This window comes from Leucopleurus acutus (genome assembly GCF_964270905.1).
Source record: "Leucopleurus acutus genome assembly, chromosome: 19".
Classification (NCBI taxonomy): Eukaryota; Metazoa; Chordata; class Mammalia; order Artiodactyla; family Delphinidae; genus Leucopleurus; species Leucopleurus acutus.
The window spans coordinates 238,989-258,724 of NC_139161.1; the positions used below are offsets into that span (position 1 = coordinate 238,989).

A 19,736-nucleotide genomic window follows, 5' to 3' on the forward strand; every position below is an offset into this window, starting at 1 on the left:
CTTGTCTGATCTTAATACCGATGCATGAAAGAAAACTACAGTTTTTCTATTAAAATATCAGTTTTGCAAAGTTTCAGTTTGAGGTTCTTTCTCTTTTGTCACAGTTGGTTGAGATTGAACCTACACAGTGTTGTAGCTATCCATTTAGGAAAGAGTTGAAGGTAGAGGGACAAGTTCTGTTTTTGTTTCTTTGCCATAAGTTTAATTTTGTTCTTAGCATCAAAGTTATAATCAAGGATGGCTCCTTACACTTTACGAGATAAAGATGGCTTTTTTGCTAATTATTAAAAATAAGTGTTTTAGTCATAGGCGGTGTATCCTGCTAGCTCACTGTTTAAAATAGTTGCTTAATTTTAGTGAGACAGTTGATTGACTCCCCCAATGATGCAGTGGGTTGCATCCCTAAAATTACTAAGGTAGTAGCTATTTATTATTAAGTTGGAAGAGTCTTTTTTTTTTTGCGGTACGCAGGCCTCTCACTGTTGTGGCCTCTCCCGTTGCGGAGCACAGGCTCCAGACGCCAGACGCGCAGGCTCAGTGGCCATGGCTCATGGGCCCAGCCGCTCCGTGGCATGTGGGATCTTCCCGGACAGGGACACGAACCCATGTCCCCTGCATCGGCAGGCGGACTCAACCACTGCGCCACCAGGGAAGCCCGGAAGAGTCCTTTATTAACCTATGTGTAGAAACTCTAGGTTAGTGTTGGCATGCTGAAACGAAAAGTTAGAAAATTTAGCCTCATTCTATATAGTAGTAAAATTGTTCCTAGAAAAATATGTTTGACTCTACTTATGCCAGCATTCAGCATGTTGAGGTTTAGTACATCAGAAGTTTCAGCATGGTGGATTTTTTTTAAAGTATGTTAAAAAAAATACTACTTGTATATTTAGTTAAATTCTCTCCATGTGTCTCTCTGTTACAGCTCAGCCCTTTCGTTTACAGTGAGTTTGCCAGGGAAAGAAACCTTCACGTTTCACTGCTTGACCGGCTCTATGAGCATTACCCTGCCGAGTTTCCCTGCAGGATCCTCCTGTGTGAGAACTACCGCTCCCACGAAGCTATCATCAAGTAGGTGTGAGCTGCTCCTCTGTCACACTTTGTGTGGTCCGGTGGAAGGGGACTCAAAACAGCACTGTTCCTAGGGACAGATTATTCCCAGCAGAGTTACATGGTGTCCCTAGTGTTGCAAATTATGTTTAATTTTATGTCTGTGAAAGTATACTTCAAAAGCCAGTTGTAATTTATTATAGTAGGGCAGTTCTGGAAACAAAAACTTTAGGTTCTACTAGCTATAAACATATTTTTCTGTGACTAAATATATAATGTATATGTAAAACTACATGATGTAATAAGCATATGTTGACAAGCCGCATAATGGTTGGCGTATGTGTGTCCGGCTGTGTTATACAAGGAGTCTATTTGAAAAGAAAGGAAGGATGGGAGGGAGGAAGGAAAGAAAACCATGCAACTTAGTAATAAAGTTTTAAAAGGTCTCTATTAAACATAGTATGCATCTATACAATTAAAGTATCATAAATGGTAGCCCAGTGAATAGTCACAAACCAAACGTACCCCTCAACCAGCATCCAGACCAAAAAACAGAATGTTCCCAGCACCCTGGGAAGCCCCTTTGTGCTGCATTCCTGTCACTGTCACCACCAAAATCTTAGGATTTTTTCAAGTTTAGTATAATTTAATAATATTGATTATGGCGGTCATGTGAAACTAATTTTTAGGTTTCTCTGAAAGCAGTAGGAGAGATATAAAAATAAGTTTAGATTTAAATATGGCTTTTATCAATATCTCGAAATGTGATTCCTCTTTTATTGTTGCCAGTCATTTGCTACAGTCAGTGATGAATGGAGTACTACGTAGTATCTTCATTAGTAGAGTATTCATTTTACAGCTGAAGACTGGAATACCCTTCAATTGTGTGTATTGTTTCAGTGTCTATAGATCTTTGTGTTTGCATAAGTGTATGATCCACATAAATAAAAATATACATTTAAAACATTTGAGTACAGAAAACCATAACAGCTAGCAAATTTCCTCATGAAACAAGAGTTTCATCTAGTACTGAACTGTCGTCATTTCTTCCTTTTCTTTCTATGTTCTGGCTTCATGCCTTCCCCAGGTCAATTCATTTATCAGTGGTATACCAGGAGCCCACTGTGTTTTCATTGCTGTGGCTAATTTTGGTGAAAATCTTGGCATCATGGGTATTAGATGTTTGGATTAAAATTAATCATGGGCATAAATCAATGTGAGATTTGACTGGTAATTTTTTCTTATGGGTAAAATTAATTTTGATGATAGGTTACTTTTTATTTATATATTTATTTCGGTCTTTTTCTGCAGTTACACCTCTGAGCTCTTCTATGAGGGCAAACTGATGGCCAGTGGAAAGCAGCCAGCACACAAGGATTTCTACCCACTAACCTTCTTTACAGCACGAGGGGAAGATGTACAAGAGAAAAATAGCACAGCTTTTTATAATAATGCAGAGGTACCTTAGTCCTTTTTGCAAATTGTTGACATTTTTGCAGTCATATATATAGTCTGGTCTTATTAAGCATTTATTTAAAATTTTGGGTTGATATTTTATTGTGTGTTGACTTCATTTACATGAAAATAGTATGGAAGTTTATTCTTTCTTGTGTAACATTGATTTGTTAAGCTGAATCTGCCATGGGAAACAAAAACTTTGATTTACATTTTGTCTTATGCCAAAATACAGAACCTCATTTAAAAGAAGCCATCTAAAATGGACTGTGGTCACAATTTATAGTGCACACCCCAATGAGGCATCGTTTTACATGAGTAAAAAGACTTGACTTGTGGAATCCTGCGCTCCAGGGGGTCACACAGACCCACATGACGATGGTGCTAACCCATTATGTGCTGCAACTTGTGTGGTTCTCTCACAGTTTCTGACTTTTTAAGTTCAGAGAAAATGTGGGGAGTATGAGGGGTCAGATCAGGTAGCAGACTAACACCTGTGATGTCTTTAGGGGCCAGCGGGCCAGAGAGCCTGAGGTTTGGTTCTGGCTGTCACAAGGGAGTGGAGTTCTGGACTTCAGGAAACCCAGGGGAGGATGTGTGCATCGTTGGTCATTAGAAGAATGATTCGTGATATGTGATCTCCATCTCCCTTTCTTCCCTTGAGTCCCGTGATTTACTCATTTTATTTACCAAAACAATGCCATTTATTAGGTAATAGTAATTCATCTTTCCATTAAAAAATTGGTCAGAGGCCTGTAGTTAGAAGTCAGTACAAGAAAATTGACAGTACCTACTTGTTAAACTCCTAGCCAAAAGTAAAGAAACTTGACATTTTAATTAGTCTGTGCCAATTAATTTTAGCAAAAGGTAAACTTTTCTTTACCTGTTTGAAATATTGACAAATAACTCTAGGGTTTCCTTTATTACTTTTGCACTCAGGTTGGAAACTGCTGGCTGGAAAATCAGTTAAGAAGAGAAAGGAAAATAAATATACTATTATACTGTCTTTTATAATTAACCATGTAATTACCTTTAGTAGTATGCTGTTTGTGTGAATTCAAATTACTGTCTGGTGTCACTTGCTTTCAGCCTGATGAATTTCTCTTAGTGTTTCTTTTAGGGCAGGTCTGCGAGTAAAGAATTCTTTCAGTTTTTGTTTTTTTCTGGGCATGTCTTTATTTTGCCTTCATTTTTGAAAAGTAGTTTTGCTGGATATTAGATTATTGAGTTACTTCTTTCAGCACACTGAAATATGCTTTCCTACTGCTTTATTGCCCTCATTGTTTCTGATGAGCAGTCATCTGTTAATCTTATTAGAGTTCTTTGTAAGTGATGAGTTGTTTTTTTGTTGCTGTTATCAAGATTTTGTTTTTGTCTGTGACTTCTACCGTGTTGACTATAGTACAAGCGTGTTGACTATAGTACAAGCGAAGGAGACTGCCTGCTTCACCCACTGTCCCACGCAGGCCCTCCCTGTGCAGCAGGAGGTGGGGAAGGGGAACAGGTGCCACCCAGGTGCTGCCAGCTGCTCATGGCCTCCTGCTGCACCTTGCTGGGGCAAATGAGATCTCTGATGTTCATCCACTGCTGTAACCGCCTGGAGTAGCTCTTTCCCCCCAGGGAGCTGGAGCAGGGGGGAGCTGCCCCTCGGCTGCTGAGACAGTCCTGTAGGACAGGGGGCTGCGGGAGAGCGGGGCAGCCCCAGCCTTCCACTCTTCTTCCTGACTTCCTGTAGACTTTGGTGAAACAACGCTTCTCAGTGTCTTGGCAGCTCTTTGATCGTCTCCAGAGACTTTGAACGATTATCTGTTGGCCTTGACCAGCTTCATAGATGTCTCTCTGGGAGAGGGCTTTCCCCAAGCTCCTCATACCATTTCAAGCCTGTGTATTTTGACTACAGTTTTATGCTGCCTACTATATAAGGGGTAACAGAGGGACGAAGTGGAGAACTGGTTATGTGTTGCTTGTTCCTTATGGGTGAGAGCGCCATGTTTTCAATCCATTTGACTCATCGGAATCCTTGGACGGTCTGGGTAGTTGTTTCACTTGCTGTTATTTCATTATAACAACAGGATGACTAGAGTCTGTTCCTCTGTCATTCATTGAATTTATATGTGGAAGTGGGAACTGCATCCTGGCCATTAATCCTCGAGTTCTTAAAAGGAATAAAACTATCAAATTTTTGTATATTTACTATTATAAATTTAAGTAGATATTAACTAACAAATGGTAAATAAATAATGTATTTAAAAGATATTAAAATTTTCTCCTTCCTCTCTCTGCCCCTGGACTCTTGCCTGACCCTCTATTGAGCTTGCCTTATAATATGTATTTTAAATTAGGAATCTGTTTTCTAACTATACAGTAACCTCTTCACAGGCAAGGAGCGTGTTTTAGTAATCATTTTGTCCCCTACTGTGCCAAGCATCAACACTATTTGTTTGATGAATTCATCGAATCAAAGTAGATTAAACTACACTAAAAGTTCTACTCTAATTCACTAAGTGGGGTCCAGAAAATCTAGATGGTAAAATACGGGCTTACTTCACTACAAGGTTAATGACAGGGCGTGGGCAGAGTTGTACCATGAGAAGGCAGTGAACTCTGAGAGTCTGTCCTGAGGTCCAGATTTGCCCCAGTCCCAGCTGCGGTTTGCTGCCAGCTGTTGGCTGTTCTGTTTACTTATATCCACGGGGAGAGGAGGAAGGGTAGCCCTCGCACTGCTGAGACGTTGGCGGCGCTGACTCTAGGGCTCTCCTAATGGGTTTCATCGGCCTGAGCTACAGAGTGGACTGAGAAATACTGGGAACGTGGGGTTGCCGGTCCCACGCGCCTCTCTCTAAACAGGAACCCGAACCTGTCCCCATTTGAGAAGGGGGGCCAGGTAAGGGGTGGGGCCAATGGCCAGTTACATCGTCTCCGATTTTCACGTTTTCACTGGGTGCACTATTGTAGAGATTTACTGCTTGAAATGTAAGCAAAAATGTGTTCACATCAGCAAAGCATTATTCCTGGTTTGAGGTGGTTTTAAAACGACATTTGCTAAAATGGAATCCTTTGTACATCGATTTCAGTTACCATATTCTTTTCTCCAAGCACTTGTATAACTTTAATATGTATACATGTACGTTTGTTTAAAGGTCTTTGAAGTGGTGGAACGTGTGGAAGAGTTAAGAAGGAAGTGGCCAGTAGCGTGGGGGAAGTTAGATGACGGCAGTATTGGTGTGGTGACTCCGTATGCCGACCAGGTGTTCAGGATACGCGCTGAACTTCGAAAAAAGAGATTATCTGATGTTAACGTCGAAAGGGTGCTAAATGTTCAAGGTAGCTATTAATGGAAATGAATTAAGTTATTCAAATGGTTAGATCTTAAAGTGCGTGCACATTTGATTTTTAGTTTTCAAGATCTCTTTTCTGGACAAGCAATTATGTATTCGTTTCATACCAAGTTCTTTAATGCCAAATTTGGCAATTCAAAGTCGAGCTCATTTACATGTTCGTTCAATTTCTATATCCAAATAAAAGAAGTATCAACAAATGGATTTCCTCCATGACTGTAACTGCAAATATCTGTATGCTGTAGTTGCAATCGCAGTAGCATACAACACCTATTGTTGTTATAATGTATCTGAGGACTAATTTGTTTATAAAGATTTTTAAAAACTTGTACCTGTCAAGCAAATTTTTAAAGGCATAGCTTGTTCTTCATCTAGATTTTCCTAAGTGAATAAAGCAACTCTTTTAAATTTTCATGTAATTAGTTGCTATGAAATTTGTGCATTTAAGTAAGTGAAGCAACACTATAATGTGAGTGCCAGAAAAGCCCAGTACAATCTGAAGTTTCATGGTAATATACAATAATAAGAGTAATACAATTTCTAGATTATGGGGGGAAAAAATAGCTCCAGTATACCATGCATTCAGATCACGCAGAATTTGGGTGTGCATTTTAGAAAGAATATTACTAATAAACTAGGAAGCGTCCAGAGACGACCTAGCATAGTTAGTGGTCTAGAAACTGCCCTGTGGAGTCAGAAATGGTTGAAGGAACTAGGATTGTTTGGCCTGGAGAGGAGAGAACGAAGAATTGACACTAGAACTGTATTCGCATCTGTGGAGACTTGTCATAGAATGAGGGAAGAGATGTGTCGATGTAAGAAAGAACATGTACAGACTAGTCTCTCTCTAGGCTTCCTTATGGAATCAGTTCTTTTGGGTGTGTTTCCAGAAGTAGAGTTGCTGCATCATATGTTAGTTCTATGTTTAATTTTTTGAGGAACCGCCATGGTGTTTTCTATAGTGTTTTACATACTGTTTTATATTTCCACCTACAGTGAACAAGAGTTCCAGTTTCTCCACATTCTCATCAACACCTCTTATTTAGCAATAAGATTTAAAAAATGAAATGCTTTTATTATATGGCTCAGAATAACAGTCCTCTTATTTTTAATTATTTTTTTTTTACAGGAAAGCAATTCAGAGTTTTGTTTCTTAGCACAGTACGTACAAGACATACTTGTAAACATAAACAGACACCAATTAAAAAGAAAGAGCAACTGCTGGAAGATTCCACAGAGGACTTAGATTATGGTTTTTTATCTAACTATAAGCTTCTCAATACTGCCATCACAAGAGCACAGTCCCTGGTTGCCGTGGTGGGTGATCCCATTGCTCTGTGCTCTATTGGAAGATGCAGGTAATTATGTGTTAGTGTTTGAGACATTAAAGGGGGAAATGTAGAGTAATTTGCATCCCTGTGCACATATTTATATGACCTCCTGGCTAATGAAAATCAAGTTTAGTCTTAACTAATACCCAGTGGGAACACAAAAATATATTGCTTTGAGCCTATTCATTATGTATATGAAATTGTGTGTTCATTGAATCAATCATCATTCATAAGGTGTTTCCTGAGTGCCTACTGTGTTCTAAGTACTCTTCTAGCCGCTGAGGATACATCAGTGAGCAAAACACAAAAATCTCTGCCTTTGTGGGGCTTAACATTTTATTGGGGAGGAGAGGAACACCGACAGTAAGCAAAATAAAAACACTGTAGTATTTTATGTGGTAAGTTCAGTGGAAGAAATAGAACATCAAGGGGCATTAGGAGTGATGGGGTAGGGTGGGCGGTTTGTGATCTCACATGGTGTGTGTGGTCAGAGGCGGCCTCACTGAGAAGCTGACTCTGGAGTTGAGGGTATGAGCTACGCAGGCTCCTGGGGTAAGAGTGCTCCAGGACAAGGGACTGACCAGTGCGAGGTCCTGAAGGTGGTTTTGTGTGTGTGCGTTGTCTTTGATGGAGACTGAATTTCATACCCATACTCCCCTCTTTTTTCCTTCATTATTGTTTTAGCTTGTTTTTGATGAGTTTCCTTCTCATTTTCTCTCAAGGCTTCTCAGTGCAAATCTTTGTGTCTGGTTAATCCAGAGGATCTTAAAGTTAGGGGGTTAAAAAGGGTTGTTACTTGTATTTGGAAAGAACTGGTGGTATTCCTTAGATTGTAGCCATAAGGAATGTTAAAATATCAACATAAATAAAAAACTTCTCCTTGTACACTTACGATTTATACTAGTTAATAGGACTTTTAACTGTATGAAGCCAGTAATATAAGACGTGGCCTACGCAATGTTGAAAAACTATGTTACAAAAAAACAGTTGAACAGAAATTTAGAATATCCTTTATGAAAAAGAAAGAAATACACGAGGGATTACTTAAAATTTTTGAAGTATTCTAGTACCTGTCAGAGTGAGTTCAGAAAAGTAGAAAGAGGTGCCGATGGTCTCAAATACGCCTTGGGTAGTTATTTCTTCGTGATATGTTAAAGTAGACAAAGTTGTTAGGAAGTGGCCCGTTTAAACCAAGTTTTCTGTTGCAATATAGATATAGCAGCATTTTATTATCTGTTTTCCTGTCTCAGCAGGAAAAAAGTATTCTATGGCAAAGGAAACAATTTGGGACCTTTAAGAATAAGCTGCATACATTAGAGTTTAAGATTCCAAAAGAAGTTAATATACTTTATAGGGGAAAGCCATTAATCACGTAGAGTTTAATTTATGGTTACATTCTGAAGAATAACCTTTTATTTTTAAGGAAGTAAAACTTGAATGGTCCATGATTTGTTTATATATAGCTAAACAGCTCTATTGTAAAATATCTTTAGTTTCTTGTTTTAAAAATAGATTTCCATTAATTTTTAGCCACTAATGACAAAAAGTTGGGGAAGGAACTATATTAATTCCAAGATACCAATGAATAAAACTAAGTCTATTAATTTGGCTTCCTTCCTGAGAAGTTCACTTTAGTTACTTTACTGTTCATTGCAAATATATTTGGTTAGAATATTGCTGTGGTAGTTTACCATTTTTGTTTATATTTATCATTTGATAAATGTGAGAACACATACAGTTTGATTAGAATTTTATTAGATTAACACATGTAAAGTAGGCTGACATGTATTAAAAGCAACTAGAAACTGTTGTGGGAATAAATAGGTATAACAGTAGTCTTGAGTGACATTACTTTTGGACGTTCTTTATAAATAACCCCAAACGTTTACCAACATGCATATTTTTTAAAATCATTACCCCTTTCCACAGAGGTATATTATACTGTGAATTACATGAGATCAGCATTTTTCACCCCTTCTCTGACATAAGTCGTTATTTTCTCAGAGCAAATAGGTGAATGATTCTTCCTGAGGCCATGCTAGCAGAATGATCCAGGGCTAATTTTTAACTTGAAGCCAGGCCTACAGGTTGCTTATTTCTTACTACTCAGCTGGAGTGTGTCAAGGCCCTCAAATTAATTTATAAGCTAAGTAAAATACTTTCAGAGAGTTCAGTACATTGTGTAGGGAGAGAAAATCATGTGACCCATAGCTGAATGGGAATGCTGATAATCTGTTATTTGGACAGTTTAATCGGCTCTAACCCAGGAGCTGATAGTTGAGGCTATGGATGTTTATGCTTTACTCTTTCCAGTTTCATTAGAAATTAAATTAATCTCATAATACAGGTAAACCTGGAGGACATAATGTGATTCTTAGGTACTATACTAATGAAGGCGTGAATTCTTTGTATCAATAGTTTGAGTTAATCAGGATGTCTCTCTCCCTTGCTCATTTGATATTTATAAAAAACTAATATGGTATTTCCAAATATTGATCAAGTTTTCAAGGAATGATTACTGTGTTTACTATACCAGTTTAGAAGGCAACCAGTTGTATAATCTTTTTTGTTGTAAAGGATTTTTAAACAATTTTTCTGTTAACCCTAAATGAATGGAGGGAACTTCCCCTTCTCCCACTTGCCAAACAAACAAATATTAATGTAGTAGCTGCTGTTTATTGACAGCTTTCTCTGTGCCAGGTGCTAGGTCAAGTGCTTTGTACACTTTGCCTCGCTCAGTCATCCTAATAACCCGGTAATGTGGGTATTTTATTTGCATTTTAAATGGGCAGCCTGATGTAGAGTTTAAATTACTGCCCAGGACCACATAGCTACCAAGTGTCTCACTCAGACGGATGTCAGATTGACCTCACTGGGTTACCCTGCCTTTCCGAGGAAGCGAGGCGTGTGCGTGGATAAATCTACGCTGAGTGAGGAGAGGTGATGGGGGAGGGGAGGCGGGGCGTGTTCATGCGTTTTTCCAAACCAGAGAGTTTGGAAGAGATCTCTCTTTGAACCGAATTTCTTCATTAGCGAATTCCACCTGCTCAGTGAGATATAAACCTATTTCACACGTGTAGAGGTGTGTGTATGTGCACAGACACCCTCTCTCTCTATGACCTGAGGACACCAAGTGATTTTTCAATGTTTTATCAGCGATCCTAGAAGCAAGGTTAGCATGAAAATGCAAGCAGACTTTGGGTTCATGCAGTGATTGAACGTAAGGTTTTGTCTTCTGAAAGTAACACTTACGTTCACAACGTAGAGACACACTTGGGTTTTCTAACCAACATTACTAGAAAAAAAATTAACATGTTAACATTTTAGGGAGGCGCTGAGAATTGGTGAAGCCTTTAAATAATCATAGTGGTGAATTCCTCAGTCTGAGTGTTGTTGAAATTCTCAAGTGATCTTCCAGTTATGTGTTCTGAAATGCCTCATAATGCCATGTGTAGTATTTCATTAAAGAATTGAGTTCAAGGACAGTGTGAAATGGTCTTTGAAAGAGCCTTCACAAAGAGAGAAGAAAGGAATATTTTTGCCTTTAAGAATTTTTGAAGGAAAGAATACATTTCTCTGAAAGTTTAAAAGTGAGAAATAAAAGTCTTCTTAGTGATAAAAGTATAATAATAATAATAACACTGTTGGTGCCCTGTTTTACACATGAGGAAACTGAGGTATGAAGAGAGGTTAAATAACTTGCCCAACGCTACAGGGCTGCTGAATGACAGAGCCATGACTGAAGCCCAGGCAGCCTAGTTCTAGAATCCACGTGCTTGACCATTTTGCTATTCCCTTAGGCTATCAAAAGACAAGTGAGATTTAAGATGGAAATTCCAGGTTGCTTTTGGAATTAGTTGAACTTGATTAGCTTCTAGCAAGTGTTTAGTGTTGCTTCTGAAACGGTTCCTTTAACTCAAAGGCTGTTTCCTTGAGATCCCTGGGATCTTGTAGATGAAAACTGTCACCAAGCTACCAGCTTCTTGTGACGTGTGAGGTTGTTTAAAGGTTCTGCTTAACTCGATGTTACTTCAGTGCAGTTGAGGTAAGTAAGAGCGTATAGGGACAGGGTATGGAGCTCGAAATAGAGCAAGTTCTAGCATTTTAGTTATGTAAGCTGGAAATGAAAATATGTTATAATAAATAAAAATCAAAAACTGGGCTGTAGTAAAGTCAATCCATTCTCTCCTCATTTTGCTGTGTCTTGAAGTTCACACGAATATAAAATGCCACTCTATGAAATTATTACTTTATCAATTAGACCAAAAAAACTTCCTTTTTAATACAGGATGTAGTAGAATTGTATTGATAAATATTAATACAGTTGAATATTTTGGGGTTCTTTATCAAAAGGGTAGGAAAGTTTTTGGATTTTATATCCTGAGTGCTATGTTGAAGATAGTCTTTCCTTAGCTGTCAGACTATGAGAAAAAAAATTTGATTCCTATGGAAAGGTTCTTAAGAATAAAAATAAAGGGCAGCTTTCAGTGTGCATTTCTTAGCAACACACACTTCCTGTAGCTGAATGAGTGTCTTGTTAGCCTTTATGTCTTATTGTTGGAAATACATATTTAATATTTTATAGCATTTTTACCTTTCCTATTGTTGACATGGAGGCCTGAAATTTTTTCTGGACCCATTTCTTAAACTCATCTTTAAAAAATTAGAAAAGACGGTAGAAAGCATATGTAAGAGAAACATAGTTTGAAATGAAAATCTGCAAAGTTTTATGAATGTATTAATAACTCCATTCCCATTCATATACTAACTTTTATAATATAAACCTTTTTATTTATGCTTCTTGAAGCCATCTTGATTACCTGCTGTCCACCTGGACACAAGGATACCAACTTGGGAAGAAACCATATCACATATCTTTTATAGCATAATAAAACATTATTTGAACCTCATACCAAAGATAGGTATGCATATTTATAATAGTCATTCAAAATCCTAAAACTTTTTATATGTTATCTTTTGTAATATATAATATTTTTAATATTTGGAGATCAATTTTCAAAACTTCAGGAGCAACAGTGTACAACTGGATTAATTTTGAATGTATTTTTCTCCTTTAGTATTTATTAATTTGATTAGGAGATAAATAATCATCATTAAAATTAGCATTCCAGGGCTTCCCTGGTGGCGCAGTGGTGTTAAGAATCCACCTGCCAATGCAGGGGACACGGATTCGAGCCCTGGTCCAGGAAGATCCCACATGCCGTGGAGCAACTAAGCCCGTGCACCACAACTGCTGAGCCTGCGCTCTAGAGCCCGCGAGCCACAACTACTGAAGCCCACGTGCCTAGAGCCCGTGCTCCACAACAAGAGAAGCCACCGCAGTGAGAAGCCCGCGCACCGCAACGAGAGAAAGCCCACGAGCAGCAACAAAGACCCCGTGCACCCAAAAATAAATAAATTTATTTAAAAAAAAAAAATTAGCATTCCAACTTCCTGTGTTTTTCATAATTTAATTCTTTTAACTTAGTCAATTAATGTTATGAGCTTTGCTGTGACAAGCGTCAGTTAATTAAAAGAAAAATATAGGAATAACTGGTTAATTCTTAAGTTCCTTATGAGAATTATTTACTTTGTGGTTCAGATTTATGTCTGAATTGGCTTTTCTTAGTCACCCACCCAGCACCAGGCTACTTTGGCCCCATAATTCAAATTTGTGTGTGTGTGTGTGTGTGTGTGTGTGTGTGTGTGTGTGTGTATAATATATGTATGTATACATACAAATGTGTATATGATGAGTATGCCTAGAAGTACAAATCTTTGATAAAATGAGTTATCAATTTTGAAATCCTTGCTTACTGTGTGGATAACAAAATCTGTCATTCCAAATTAGTGTGCATAGTCGAGCACTGACCATGTTACTTTCATTGATCAGCCAGAATTAATGGAGAGCAGAATTTGTATGTTCCACAGTACTAGACATGACTGTAGTTTCAGAACCAAACTTCTGAAGTCTTGTGATCTGGTGGGAAGATTATACCTGAATCATAGATGAATATTGGGCCTAAGGATTTGGGGTTGGGGTGGGGGAATTCGAAATTAATCTTTAGTTGCTTTTAGTCATTTCTGTGATCTCGTCCACTGAAATTATAAACTGATCTTCTAAATCTTTTCTGTAGGAAATTTTGGGAGCGGTTTATTGCCCTGTGTCATGAAAATAATAGCCTACATGGAATCACTTTTGAACAGATCAAAGCTCAGCTAGAGGCTTTAGAACTAAAGAAGACATATGTGTTGAATCCACTGGCACCTGAATTTATCCCCCGGGCTCTGAGAGTGCAGCACACGGGAAATACCAACAGATTGCAGCAGTCACCCCCCAAGGTAAAGCCTGTCAGTGAAACTGAGGAGGTTAAAGAGAGAACAGTGCAGAGACGTCAGAGCTTTCTTGGGCTGCAGGTTACTTTACGTGTTGGAATTGAAGGTTACATTTGATGGCAACCAGTTTCTGCAAGGAACTCGTCCAGTGTGGACATTAATTGAAAATACAGTGTGGTGTTTAGCCATGCTGCTTAATGGCATAAGTCATCCTCAAAAAGTTTTCAAGGGGGCTTCCCTGCGGTCCGTGGGTAAGACTTCACCTTCCAGTGCAGGGGGTGCAGGTTTGATCCCTAGTCGGGGAGCTAAGATCCCACATGCCTCGCAGCCAAAAAAACCGAAACATAAAAAAACAGAAGCAATATATTGTAACAAATTCAATAAAGACTTTAAAAATGGTCCACATCAAAAAAATCTTAAAAAAAAAAAAAAGTTTTCAGGTACCTGGTTAGGTCTGGTGCCCTTTGTATAATATAACCTCCCGGTCCTCTCTACTGATAGACTTATTTTAGCAAGATGTGAATAAAACAAAGCAGTTTAAAAGACCACCACACATATTAAAAGCATGCTCTTATAGAATATTATATAGCATGCTTTTACAGCATATTTTTATAAGGAACAATATAATAATAGCACTATTTGTATAAAGAAAATAGCTCTAACCTCTTGTTGGTGACCAATTCAAGTGGTGTTTGACACAGAAAATTTGGCTGACTGCTTGAAGGTTACTTTAATCGACTTTGACCAGTGTTTGTTGCATAAGAAGTAGTCCAGTCATTGGGATGGGATGGGATGGGGGGGAATCAAGGCCCCCTTGTCTACTTTTGAACTATAGTTATTTTGGTCAGAAACAGCTGGTTTCTTTGCTAGATTGCCTGAAAAAAAAATGCTTGCACTTACCGTCTAGAAAAGAAAGTTATGAGTGTGGCATGTTTAGTATTTGTTCTGGTTTTGGGGTGTATTTATAGTCATCAGCATGATATTAAACTTATTGACATGAATTAAGAGAGTATGCCAGTTTGGGGCTTCATTTTAAAAATGTAAAGCTTAATGTGCAAGAAATAATTATTGGTTTAATATCTTGAAGAACTTTTAGCTGAGTAAATATTAAACTGAGACGAGAACTGCTTTCTGTTTTAATGTACTGTTGTCTGAGTTTAATAAAAATGGACCTGATATACAATAATGCTTTAGTTACTTGGGATTAAGCAGATTAAGCATTTTGCATAACTGAGTCCTCTAGATTTCTAAAGTTTAAACTATTGATAAATTAATAATCAACTTATTTATCAAATAGTTAAGTTTCTTCTGTGTGACAGCTCTTACGGTAGGTAGTAGAGAAGCAAATTAGCCCCAGTGTTCTTGCGGCAGATGGGTAACGGTCAGAGGAAGTACCACTCCACCACAGTGGAGATTTCAGGGTAATTTCACCGAGTGGATGGAGTGAGTGGGAGATTGGGGAGACTGTCAGAAACTAGAACAGAAACTCCTTTAGGGCAGAGATTTTTGCCTGTATTATTTGCTGCTCTAGCTTCTGTGCCTAGAACAACATCTGGCTTATCACAGGTGCTTAGAAGTATTTTTAAGATTAATGAGTGAAGCTTAACAAAGAGCTCATACGAAAAGCAAGAGGTGTGAGAGAGCAGGCTCTCCAGGGAACAGCAAGTAGCTTAAAGTGGGTGAAGAGTGGGAACCCAGTTAGAAACTTTTACAGTTTACTGTTTTTTATTTAAATGTTTCAGAGACTTTATACCTTTTGCACATTCTTAAATACAATAACTACAATAAACTTTTTACTTAATTGATCAATGTTAGCATCAATTAATGTACCATAGATGCAGCTAGATTCAAGCCATTATATCAAATGTGTACTGACCCTAAGCAAGATCCTGTGATTTGCTTTTTGTTTTTATTTTAAAGGTAAAGAAAATATATGTTGAATCCACTTGCTTTTCCAACACTATAAACTCCCCGAGACAAAAATCCTATTCTGTATACTTCTTATGGCCTCTAGTGCCTAGCCCCACCCTGCACATAGTGGGTGCTCAGTAAGCACCTGATACGTGAATGATGGCTGTGATGTGTCCAGGAGAGTGCATGGGGCTTCCTTCTTTCAGTAGGAAGGCTGTGTAGTTAAGGACCATAGCAGCCATCTCCCCAGTTTTTCCTTTTTAACTTTTTGGGAAGTTTTCTTCACTGATCCAGTAGATATCATCTGTTATTTCATTGTCACTAACACAGAGGTTCACTCAATTGTTTATATACCTGGTTATTTAAAGTTCTTTATATCATATATAATAATAATAATTTTAGGTAACTAAGTTATAGTGAGCCAAAGGTTACTTTTGTCATCATCTCTCCCTTCACGCCCCAGTACTATATTTTACTTCTATTAAATTGTTCTGAGGATTGAATTTGTACTGGAGTCTTTTTTTATCCAACTTTCTATTGTAGAAAATTTCAAATATATACATAAATAGATGAGTATAATGAATTCCCTATCATCCAGCTTCATTAACTATCAGTTTATCCTTGATCTTATTTCAGCTGTCAGCCCACCACTCCGCCACCACATATACGCACTGGAGAATTTTGAAACAAATTCCAGATGTTTTATTTCATATGCTAGAGTCTTTTGATGAAGGGGAATTTACTTGCAAGAAAAGCGTGCTGTTTCTTAAAACAGGATACTAAGCCATATAATTTCCCCCCAAGTTTCCTTAATGTTTAACTTTTAATGCAATTCTGTGCATAAGAAATATTAAAAACTAGTAAGGTTAATGTTAGCCTAAGACTTAAAATCCCAGTAAGATTTAATGTAGATGAAATCATCAGAATGCTGGGTGATGGTTACACGTGCTCCAGGACCTGCTCCCTCAGCACTGTGTCTGGCAGCAAAGCCTACCCCTAGCTCTTCACCAATCAAATGGCTTTATTCTCCTCACTAAGATGTAGGTTCTCTGGTAAGGGTTAGCGAAGGTACAGATATTAGGGGATCCAGGAGCAGGTGGTCCTAGATAAGACTCATTGCCCCACTCTCCAGGCATCGTTTATCTGTAGGAAGGCATCTGTTTCACGGGTGCCTACAGAATCAGCACGTAGGAAAACAATTTGCTTGTCTTCAGTCTGCTTTCTCCTGGGCACGTGCTGGGAACAGTGTTCAGAAACTTTGCGAAGATGGGACAGATTCATTTGTACATACTCTAAAAACTCTTCAGAGGATAGATAATATTCAGAAATGGGTCCTCTGAGAAGACCACAGCATTGTTTTATAGATTTTAGTTTGTGAATTGTTCTTCACTGTCTGTAGCTGCTTATGTTGTGTCTCCGTGTCCAGACATCAGAAGACGTGTCAGACTTATGTGGCTCAGTAGCCTCAGTGCCCAGCCAGGGGTGGACATATCGTGGGCCCTCATAAACATTTGTTGAATGAATAAATGGAAAATGAAAGAATGAGTGAATGAAAAAATAAATACTTGAATGAATAAACGGTTGAGTAAAAAAAATGGTCCTCAAAAAACAGATGATGTGAACTACATTTGCTTATAAGCTTTCTACCAAAGGTATACATACTTCCTGAAGGTTTATTAGCAGAAGTTTGGAATTATCATTATGGAATGACTTTTCTACATAGTTAGCTCTAGCTTACTGCTGCATTGTTATTTAGTTATATGCTACCAAACACTGTATATTTTGTATAGACCAAGCACACTTATTGCTCTACAGTTGCATGGGAAGTCTAAATATGCTAGAGGAGTTTTCCCATATTGAACTGTAACAGGGTGCTGAATTATGCTTGCAGATATGCCACTATCTTTTTGTGAGAGGCCCCAACTTGCTTTTTTCCCCCCATTCGTTCAACAGTATTCATTGAGCCAGGCGATGTTCTAAGCTCAGGGAATCAATAATGACCTAAACAGATAACGTCCTAGGTATTTAGGTCCTTCCCAAGTTTCTTTTTCACTTGGTTTATCACACAGCACCCAGAGTGCTGATGTATATTGTCTGGCATGCTTCCAGCTTTACAGTGCAGGATCAATCCAGGCTATGGTTATTCTTTGTATTGATTTCCGATTGCTGTTGTAACAAATTAGCACAAGCCTAGTGACTTGAAATGACACCCATTTATTATCTCACATTCCTTTGAGTCAGATGTCCAGGTTTTTGTTGGTTTCTTGGCTCCAGGTCTCACAAGACCAGGATCAAGGTGTTGGTCGAATGGGCTCTTATCTGGAGGCTCTGAGAAGGATCTGCTTCTAAGGTCATGCAGGTTGTTGGCAGAATCCAGTCCTTGTGGTTGTAAGGACTGAGGTCCCTGTTTCCTTGCTGGCTGTCAGCTGGGAGCCATTCTTAGCTCTGGAGGCTTCTTTCCAGTTCTCTCATGTGGCTCTACCTCTCAGAGCTGTCAACAGTGCATTGAAGCCTTCTCTCTCTTGGCATCTCTGACTTCCCCTTCTACCGCTTGTATCTCTTCCTTCCTTTTCTTCCACATCTCTTTGACTCAGCTGGAGAGGTGTCTCTGCTTTTAGGGCTCATGTGATTAGATTGGATCGCCCCAGATAATCCAGGATAATCCTCCTATTTTAAGTCTTTAGTTACATCTGCAGAGCCCCTTTTGCCACATGACATGACAGCTCATGGGTTCCAGGGAGTAGGGTGTGTATGTCTTTGGGGGGGCTGTTGTGCCTTCCACACTGACCCAGTGACAGCGATTTCTCCACCTGACACACAGCCGCCCCTGGTTGACAAGTCCTCAGAGACTGAGAAATCTGAATGGTTTATTAGCCTCTTGGAACGGTCTTATCTCTGCTGTGTCACTGCTCTCCTTTCTTCTGTCAGCGTGTCTGCCTCTGGCTGCTCTTGTGGTCACTTCTCATTGCTTACGCCTCTCATCTTCCACCTGTTGCTGCCGTCCCTGCTGTGTGCCATTTTCTCCTTTCCTCTGCCTGCTTTTCTTTTCACTTCTCTATTCCTCAGAAGCTTGTTTTTTGTTTGTTTTTTTTTTAATAGCTAACGACAGTCACTGTGAACATTCTCTTCTGGTTAAAGGAGCAACTCTGATTCTTTCTTGACTGTTTTTTTTCTGACATTTTAAGAGTTGGAGCTTAGCTGCCCTTGCCTACCCGTCGCTAACCAGCTGACCATAAGCCTTTGATGTTTAGTGCTAACCTGAGTATTTAAAGTTGCTGGCGGAGAGGGAGATAAGTGAAGCATCACTGTACCTTTGCTTTGGTCAAGAACAAATTATTCTTCTTACTATAGGCATTATCCCCCCACTTAAGCTTTCAGATATAATGTACAAATAAAAAATTTACGTGGTGGAAGGGTAAGTTGTATAATGTGCTACTTGTGTTGTGTAATGGCTTTGTGTGTTACATTTAGCCAATGAAAAGAGAAAAAAATTTTTTTTAGTCTAGAAACTCAGAACCATATGTTTCCTCACATATTTCTGCCCCGAAGTCATCATTTTTAATGGTAGACTAGCATGCCATTGTATGAATCTGCCATTGCTTATTTAATAAATTTTCTACTGATGGACATTTAGGTTCCTGGAAGTGCAATTATTGGGTTAAAGCATATGTACATTTCTGATGCTTTTGACATCCACATTGCTTTCTAGAAAATTCGTACATTCTCTTAAGCAGATTATGACACTGTGCATTTTCCTGTTCCTTCAGTAAATTTTACAGTTTGATGCCATGAATCATACTCAAAATATCATAAACCCCAAAGCATATTTACATTCATATTATTATTTTAAAGGTTCTCATCCTCAAGAGTTGAAGATTGATATTTTTCCCTTGAAAACGGCATTTACACTTCACCATTTAATTCATAGAAAATTTATAGAGAAGCTGCAAAGGAATAGAATTTAGGTTTCAGTCATATTGATGCATATTTCTTTTTATAAAAACATTAATTTAAAAAGAAAAAAGAATTTTAGATATCCTTAATTTGATGTTGAGGAAACTTGAGGCCTAGCACCATGACTTAATGTTTTTATTTTATTTATTTTTGGCTGTGTTGGGTCTTCGTTGCTGCGCACAGGCTTTCTCTAGTTGAGGCAAGCGGGGGCTACTCTTCATTGTGGTGTGCGGGCTTCTCATTGCGGTGGCTTCTCTTGTTGCGGAGGACAGGCTCTAGGCACACAGGCTTCAGTAGTTGCGGTGCGTGGGCTTAGTACTTGTGGTGCATGGGCTTAGTTGCTCTGCGGCAGGTGGGATCTTCC

The 19,736-nt window shown here is 38.6% G+C and overlaps 1 protein-coding gene across 6 annotated transcripts in view; it reads left to right on the top strand.

Annotated features, from left to right (window-relative positions):
* Window positions 1-19,736, top strand: part of HELZ (helicase with zinc finger) — a 155,010-nt gene that overhangs the window by 79,578 nt on the left and 55,696 nt on the right. For all 6 annotated transcript variants that reach the window (XM_082861325.1, XM_082861322.1, XM_082861327.1 and 3 more), the window contains 5 exons: window positions 923-1,068; window positions 2,359-2,506; window positions 5,643-5,826; window positions 6,970-7,198; window positions 13,309-13,513. In XM_082861325.1, coding sequence (XP_082717451.1) covers window positions 923-1,068; window positions 2,359-2,506; window positions 5,643-5,826; window positions 6,970-7,198; window positions 13,309-13,513 — 912 coding nt within the window. The remainder of the gene's footprint in view (window positions 1-922; window positions 1,069-2,358; window positions 2,507-5,642; window positions 5,827-6,969; window positions 7,199-13,308; window positions 13,514-19,736) is intronic.